The 9,331-nt window shown below is 32.8% G+C and overlaps 1 protein-coding gene across 1 annotated transcript; it reads right to left on the bottom strand.

The window, feature by feature from the left end:
• Nucleotides 1-6,234: 6,234 nt before the first annotated feature.
• Nucleotides 6,235-9,017, bottom strand: LOC132284317 (viridiflorene synthase-like). The gene is made up of 7 exons (XM_059786409.1): nt 8,811-9,017; nt 8,423-8,699; nt 7,888-8,263; nt 7,573-7,791; nt 7,340-7,478; nt 7,004-7,252; nt 6,235-6,749 (listed from the first exon to the last, which is right to left on the bottom strand). Exons 1-7 carry the CDS (start codon nt 8,922-8,924, stop codon nt 6,450-6,452), a joined length of 1,674 nt encoding a protein of 557 aa, XP_059642392.1. The 5' UTR covers nt 8,925-9,017; the 3' UTR covers nt 6,235-6,449.
• Nucleotides 9,018-9,331: the final 314 nt, after the last annotated feature.

The raw sequence follows: 9,331 nt of genomic DNA, 5'->3' as shown, positions 1-9,331 counted from the left end.
CACACTTCATCTACATGCATATTTATAGGAAGGAATGGGATACTCAAATTCCAACGTAAAATATAATTTAGTTGACAGGTCTTTTGTTCTTTTGTGATAGTGTGACGGCATAGTAGAAGAAAATTATTGGGACGGCTTTGTAGACTAAAAGTATCGAAGGCATACATAGCCCCCCTACATCCGTTTTTTTCCACACAATATATTTATATGTTAACAAACGCAGTAGTTTAATGATATTTTTTTAATAACTAGAAGTAAAGTGAGACTTTTCTATATGTATATATACATATATATATATTACACACCTTCACTTCTTACCGACGTAAGCTGTTGATTGTTGATTAATAGACCTTAGGTTTTGGTGGTTGTTGAATTGGGTTGTCTAATATATCATGTGTTCAAATGTTTTAAGGCGTACGTGCTACTCTTTCTGCAAGTTTAGTCTCTCTCTTAGTAACAATTTCTAAGTATCAATGTACCTGGACTCTTTTGGTCTTCTGAAGACTTTTTTACGTTTGCATTTCTTGGTGTTAGTGAAGAAAAATAAGATCTTACCTTGAACCAAAGGTTGTAGAAAATATAATTTTGGTTCGCAAATTATGATGTCAAAATTTGGATTGATGAATTTGTAATTTTTAATTTATTTTGTGTTTTGATCTGAACAACAAGAAGTGGAATTAAGGAAACCGTTAATTCGCTGATAACATCACTTACAACATGCATGTACATGTGTGAGAACTCTTGTTACACTCGATATCACCTTGTTGATTCTCTTCCCCTCTCTCCTTTCGTTCTCTCTCCTCCTACATCCACCGCCTCTCTTTGTTTTCTCTCCTTGCCATTCCTCAATTGTCAGCACTACCTCCACAACTCAATTCAAGCTTTTTTCTTCAATAAACCAGCAACAATGGAAGAGGAAAAGCATTGTTGTTCACATTTGGACATCTGAAATCTCAAGAGAGAAAAGAGTTTGCTGCGTTAGGCGGAATGGTAGTGGAATTAGGGGGTGAACAAATGAACCTGCTCCTTTGCCCAAATGTTTTTTTGCTTAATTAATTTTATGAAAATAAAACTAACTATCAACCTACAAAGCAAAAATTAAATGCAAGTGAAGTGTAAAATGGGAGTTTGACACCAAAATTTTAGTGAGGAAACCCTAATTAGATAATATATTAAACTCATCCAATTGGGAGAAAAACCTCGAGAGCTTTCGCAATATTGAGCGAAACGATCAACTATCTTCTAAGAAAAGTACAATGGATTCTGACTTAGGCTCTCACCTACTCCGCTCTATCGAGAACTAGTTGTTGAACGTTTATCTTGTTTTATGACTCCCCCGTCCAAAAGCTCTAAACTTCAGGCTTACTCCTCAATCCTTGTAACAAGGTTACTTGTAAAACACGAACACTTCGCGAATGCTTTGTCCCTTGTGTAACTCGATCGAATCCTCTTTTCCTTCAAGTTTTGAATTTGTGAAAGGCAAAAGAAAACTCTATTTTCTGAAAGGAAATTTGAATTAATCTTCAATTGCTTGGATCCCAATCAGAATTAGAATATCAACCTAAATTACCCTCGTGTTTAAGCGTGTCCTCTCAATTTATAAAAAGAAACACTCAGAAATATCTCGCAAAGGCTCTTGCAATTGAATAAATAATTGAGTGGTCAAATACTTCAAAATCAATCCACTTAAATATATATAATAAGTGTACATCTTATATATAAGAAAAAATATACTTCGTATATTTTCCCTATATATAGATACAAACTGACACACACATGCTTTTACAACCCTAGTATTTATATAGAGTCACTTTTAGGTTAAGAAACCTCAATAGGGAAACAAATCTCGAGCTTACTAATGTCCATCGTTTGAAGGCCTCCGTGACTATCGATTGATCGATGATGTTCATGTTTCGATTGAAGCTTGCACTAATCTCGAAGATTGAAATTTCTGTAGCTACGATCCTCCATAATCAATCATTGCCAATACTACATTTGGAGATTAAAGTTTACACTGCTTCGATCGATCAAAGTACACTAGATTTTGATCGACCCCTCAGTGGGGTCCGCCAAGCGACAACATAAATGGAAATAGTGATTTAGGCTTTACAAACTCAACACGCGGACACAAAGCTTGCATATGGGCTCAACGCATAAAGCTCCTTGAGTCTCGGGGCAAGATTGAAACCTAGTTATAGACCCAGGGCTCTTTTTGCATTCTTAGTTCAATTGTTGCTTGCTCAATGAGTACTTTCAAAGAAAACAGTCGTTCAATAAATAAAAAGATATATATAGCCTCAATGGTTGGCCTTATCTTCATTTTAAACTGGACAAGACTTGCCTGCTCACCGGTGAGTAAGTCATCCCTACTGACCACTAAGGTGGACGATCCAACTACAAATGCACATATATATAGCTTACAATTACAAAATTAGAAAAGTGATAAATAAGGACAATAACTTTTTTTGGAACAAATTCAGTCACTCTCTCTGATTTTCTTATTTATCAATTTTCTAATTTTGTAATTGCAGACTATGTGTGCATTTGTGATTGGACCATATTAGCAGTCAATAGGGATAACCTACTCACCGATAAATAGACAAATTTTATCCAAACAAACCCTTCACTTTTTTCATGTCTAAAATTTACCCTATCTCTGTCCCCTCTCTCTAAAAATCTCTCTTTTCCATTCCTTAATCTTTGTCCTCCCACCACCACCATCCATTTGTTTCACATATCATATAACCCAAAAAAGAACACATACTGAAATAAAAATTGATCAGTGTTATGAAAGATTGGCACTTGATTAAGATAAAATTTTCTAGTCGGTTATAAATATTAAAATTCAAACTAAAAATTTGTTCTATTTGAGAAGTCGTAGAAGAGATACCATTAAAATAAAATTTTGGAATTTAAAAACCTTCAAAATTTTCAATTGAATAAATTGAGTGGTCAAACACTTCAAAATCAATCCACTAAAATATATATAATACTTGTATGACTTATATATATAAGAAAATTAAATATATATATATATATATATATATATATATATATATATATATATATATATCCTTGTATCTACATAATCATAGTAATGGTCATTTATGTATATATATTAGTCTTGTATTAATATAATAGTTTCCTAATATAAAACTAATATACAAGTTATATTATTTGAATATAATTTAGGATAAAGTGCAAAAACAAAAAAAAAACAAAACAAAACAAAACAAAACAAAAAAACAAAAAACTGCCCTGAACTAACGATTTGTTGTAATTAAGAACAAACTCATCACAAATGACTATTTTATCCTTTTTATTAAATTTTTATTTTTATTATATTTTATCTTATCTAAATATTAATTATATCATTTACCATAATTTTATTACTGTTATCAATTTATCATAAAATGCAAAAAAAAAAAAAAAAAAAAAAAAAAAAAAAAAAAAAAAAAAAATTGAGTTGTAACTACCATTTTCTTACAGGCTCTTTGGTTAGATGGAAATAAGTAAGAAAAAAAAAAAAGAAAAAAAAAATAGAAAGTGAATGAGAAGTAAAGAGATTTTCATGCATTTGGTTAGTATGAAAATTTATCCAAGAAAATTGTAGAAAAATATTACTTTTTTTAGTTTAGATAGCATGAAAGTGAAAAGAAAGTGAGTATGCATACCAAAACTACCCTTATAAAGTAAAATGATGAATTACTAAATTCAAATATATAATTGTTTATATTCACTTATATTATTTATATTTAGAATAAGGCTTCATAATATTTTCTTAAGTATAACTAATTATAAGTTTAAGATAAACAAATTTTAAAAAAAATAAAAAATTACAGATGAAGAGGCAATACTACTGTTTGGGAGAAAAATTTAATATTTCACCATATATATATACGGATTATGAGTGGTTAAAATTGCAACATAGAACCGACAATTAAAAAATAAAAAAAAATCTATTTATTAGAAGGATCTCTTTTGAACAATTTTACCTAAATTATCATTGATATTCTGCATATATAAAAAATTCTATTTATATTTTGTGTTGCGTTGTGAACTTACCTAAGAATAAAAGTTGTTTTGGAGAGAACTTACTTCAAAATAGATTTGGAGAGAACTTTACATGATTAAATTACTGGTTAAAATAGGAATTGCAAATAAATAGCCGCTTGTTTCACATAAAAATAAAATTTTCACGTATTTTTTGGAGAAAAATTTTGTGGGAATAAACTCAATGCAGGAAGCTAAATTTTCCATTAAGTTTCTCTTTCTATCTATCCAAATTCTAAAAAAAAATCAAAATTTTTCTCTTTCCTTTCTTTTCTCTCTGTTTCCACCTAACCAAACAAAATTTTGAAGGAAAAAACTCAATGCGGGAAGCTAAATTTTCCATTAAGTTTCTCTTTCTATATATCCAAATTCTAAAAAAAATCAAAATTTTTCTCGTTCCTTTCTTTTCTCTCTGTTTCCACCTAACCAAACAAAAATACCTTCTTATTAAAACTATACTATTTATAATAAAATTCATTATACTCGGTTTAAATGTTTTTACATTAAAAAAATATCATCTTTTGCATACAATATATTCATGTAAAATTAATAAATTACTTAAATATAAAATAAATTATTTTTCATGCAATATATCATGAAAAAATGGAACTACCTAAATTGTTTTAAGAAAATAATCTTAGAATTTTTACTTACACAATTAATTTCATGAATTAAAAGTAAATTTATACAAATTTAATGAAGAATGTGTCATCAAATTTGTATCAATTTTTTTCATAATTTATTTTAATTAAAAAAATTGGATTAAGTGTAATTCAGTAATAAAGGGCAATATAGTCATTTAATAAAAATAGCCTAGGCATTATGGTCATTTAATTCAGTAATCGAGGCTTGCATCAGTCTCGAAGATTGAAGTTTCTCTAGCTACGATCAATCGATGTACCCCATACATCAATCGTTGCAAATACGTATTGCTCTATGGGTTTGAAGTTTACATAGCTCTGATCGATCAAAGTACCTTAGATTTCCATATACCCCAACTGGGATCCATGAAGTAGCAAGATAAATCGGGCTAGTGATTTAGGGTCCAGAAACTCAACAAGCAGACCCAATGAATGGGCCTGAGCAGAAGGGTTTAGCCCACAAAGCTACCAGGGCTAGATTGGCCTGCTCTTTTTGCATTAGTTCAATTGTTGCTTGCTCAAGGAGTCCTTTTCAAGAAAATAATCGTTCAATAAATAAAAAGACAAGTATACCCTCAATGGTTAGTCCCATCTTCATTTTATACCCTTCACCTTTTTTTATATCAGCTTTGTCCTTTTATAGACAAGTAGATGAGATACTAGGACACAAAGTCCTTGGTGTATACCCTTCTCTTATTTTCCGTATAAAATTTATCCCTCTTTCTCTCTCTTAAATTTTTCGTACCTTTTTTGGCTCTAAAATTTGCCCATCTCTCTCCCTCTGAAATTCTATCACTTCTCTATCTATCTTTTGTCCTTCCATCGCGCTAACATCCATTTGTTTCACGTTTCATATATTTCTTTAAAAAAACCTTCAAAAACAATTTGGGTCTATTTGTCTATGTCACGAGATTGTTTTTTTTCGATAACCAAATGTCATAAGAAGTGATAGGTTTTAATGGCGGCGTGGGTACGTGGAGGGTGGATAGAAACATAAAGATAGAGAAGAGAGAGAAATTGAAAAATAAAAAATTAGGCATGGACGACGTGGCTATTAGAAAGGGGGTCATGACCACCTATGCACAAAGACCTAAAAGACTATAAACTGTACGTGGATGAAATAAGGAAAAGTCGGTCAACATATGGACCCAGGAAAATTCCAGTAGCATGACTCCAACGACAGCGAATAGAAGAATTTCTACCAACCGTTGATGGACGTAAAAGCCTCCAACATATTCTTCAATATTTCTTTGGGGTCCGCAAGCCGATCAGGTCAAGCCTCTTTATTAGACTTATCAAAATTGCATGTATATAATACAGGAATCTGATTATGTGATTTAAAAAATTAAAAAACAAAACCGTAGAAGAGGCTTTGTCGTATTTGAGGAGGAAGAACCGTAGAAGAGAAGGATACCATAATATTCAAACTAAAATTTTGTAATTTAGTGGTCGTGTACCAAGCAGGCATGTATACAGAAATATGTGCATATATATATACACACACACACACACATAAATACATACAGATGTAGACAGTAGATAATTAATCTATTAATTTATTAGAATTAAGCATTTTCATGTTACACTGAAGCATATTTGTAGTACTAACCGCATCCAGTCCATTAGATTACATCAAACGGATATGAAGAAATACATTAAACAGCCACCCAGTTATTTGGTACACACGTACCAAATTTATTCAAGTTCATACAAGTAAACCAAAGACAATGCAGACACATAATACCATATCAATTCTCATACGGGTATGGAATCGATGTACAATGAGACCACATGATATTTCCATACTTTATCAGGATGAGTATATCCATCGCTAGTCTTGAAGAAGCAATCCACTAATCCGGTAAGGTTGACACTTCTCCTTAGGATATGCTTGGAGATGTAGTTGGGCTTGAGGCATTCCTCATTGATATCTTTCCACGCATCTGCAACTCCTTTATTGAACACATCAACTACCTTTTGTCTTGTCATCTTGCCGGGATACTGCCTCATGTAACATATAATTCCGGTAGCAACATTTCCCGTCTCCAGATCCTCCTACAAAGATTAAAGATTTATAACTGTTAATTAAGAATTAATGTTTACATTATAACATATAACAAGACAATTGTATCTATGCAACCATTTTTTTTCATCTCGTGATGTAGCGTATTGCATTGTGATGTAGTGTGTTGTGCAGCTAATTTACTAGTGCATAAGAATATACAGGATAAGGGATGGGAAAAGATCCATATTCTTTTTTTCAAATGCATCAAGGTACCGTATTATATATTTTGTGTGTATATATATACCTCGTAGTCTACTATGTCGTCCATGAGCCTCACAACTCTGCATGAAGCAACCAAAATTTTAGGCTTCTTTATTACCCAGTCAAGTACCTCAGCCGTGGCAATCCCTCTCATGCCCAGATAGGATGATACTGTGACCAAGTAATAACCTGCAGTTTTAAGCGCGTTGACCATGTACTCATCGTAAGATGGCACGTATCCTTCTTTATACCACTTGGCCTCCAAGTAATAACTGCTTGACAATTCTTTAAACTGACATCGAACAAAAGTGAGTATATGAGTTACTTGTCATAACAAATAATAAAAAAAATAGGAAAAAAAATATGGAAAAAGCCTTACAGCAATTTTCGAGCCCTCGACGCTAAACGATCTTCCATCCTTTGACACTTCCTTGTCAAATTCTTCATAGAGATTTAGGAGAGTTCTATAGAATACCTGCATGTAATCTGGAAGATCATCCATGGCACTCCAATCCCACCTAAAAGTTAACAACACGCGGTTTCCATATTCATTCAATTGAAGATCAAACATAATCATCCACAATGAAAAAATAATTTGGGGTGCAATTATACCTCTGTATTGCCTCTGTAAAAGGTTTAAGCTCTTCAAGTGTACCATATGCATCATATGTGTCATCGAGGACCGAAGACATAACAATAACTTTTGCGAGCATGACCCGTGGAACCGTGTAATGGGGTTCATAATAAGCTGCCATAGCCCAGAAATAGCACTCAACCAATCTGTTCCTCGCATAAGGAAGTTTTGTTTCAAACTCTAGGTCTTTCCACCACCTACGTACAATAGAAGAGATAAATTGAATTTATTAAAAATGAATTATCTCAGTGTTGATCTCTACGTACACACATAGGCATGAATCTACTCATTACCTTGACATGTGGCAAAGTTCTTGCCTGTGCAACAACTGTACCAGATTGAAGTCATACTTGGCAAACTTCAATAACAATTCGTTCTTAGAATCGTATTCTTCATAGACAGAGATGTAATGCCTTGATTCTGATCTTGGGATGCCTTTGCGGAGGGGTTGCTCTAGGGCATGAATTACTTGCTTTGCAAGAAAAGGGCATAGTGCATCAGTATCCAGAGACTTGAGGTGAGTGGTTGTGAAAGCAAGAGCCTCATCCAGAATATCTTCTCCATGTGTCCTCAAGAACGCGGCTTCATACAAGCTTAACATACCCATTACATCCCGAGTGAGGCTTTCCTTGAATTTACCATTGCTGTCTCTAAATTTGTTGAAGACATCTGTTTCACAAGCCATCATATATATATACAGTATCAGACATGCGTGCAAGTGATGTGAATGTTGTGCATATATATATGTATATATATGATTTCTTGCTTTTATATGTATATGTATCCATGTGTGTGTGTGTGTGTGTGTGTGTGTGATGAGGAACTTACCAGAAGGCATTTTATGACCAAATTGTCTGAATACTCGAAAATGAGTTGCAGCAGTGTTCAAATCATTGTATTCTTCATGATTTTCGAAGTGGGAATGGGAATGAAAGATTTGTTCCAGCTGTTCTTCGATCTCTTTCTCAAAGTGATAGGAGATACCAAGGCGATCGAGTGTGTTAATCAAACTCATTTTCTCTGCTGCTTTACATTTTGCATCTACCAGCATACTTCTCACTACTTCTTTCAGCACTTCAACCTCTTTAGTATACTTTTCATATGCCTGCATATACCCAAATCAGAGCAACTTAATTATACAGAAGCCAGAATTCATTATATAACACACACAGATATATATATATATATATATATATATATATATATATATATTTACCTCGTTATCGAGATAGAACGTGCTGAAACGATCACCCCATAAACTAGGCTCGAAGTTTGCTCCAGGGCGAGCGGGCTCGCAGTTGATGGGGTTACCAACTTCAATGGAGGCCATTTCTAAGATGTAGGAGATGGTGATCACTTAACTCTTTTCTTATATCACAGAGTTAAATGCAAAGGCTATGCAATACACACTTCCTCAGCATGCGTATTTATAGAGGGGAATGAGGTACTGATGTTTGAACATGAAATATAATTTAGTCTCAATAAGTCAGTCTGTGTGCTTGTGACGGCATTATAGTAGAAAAGTATTGGGCAGGTGGGCAGTTGGTAGATATTTTTATATCATATCATTATAAAAAATAGTGCTATCCGTTGACCGGTACAGTATATGCAAAATTTATATATGTTAATTCTTTTTCCGTAATATAATGATGATATCAAAAAATAAAATAAAATAAAATATTTACTTATTAAAATACTTTTTGTGAGGTGGATGCCTTCTTTGCTTTATATATAATT

Source organism: Cornus florida, unplaced genomic scaffold, assembly GCF_030987335.1.
Source record: "Cornus florida cultivar Cherokee Brave unplaced genomic scaffold, ASM3098733v1 CherokeeBrave_3.0.0_Hap2_Chr11, whole genome shotgun sequence".
Lineage (NCBI taxonomy): Eukaryota > Viridiplantae > Streptophyta > Magnoliopsida > Cornales > Cornaceae > Cornus > Cornus florida.
The sequence above is the reverse complement of the archived record's forward strand: the minus strand, read 5'-3'. Positions and strand labels throughout refer to the sequence as shown.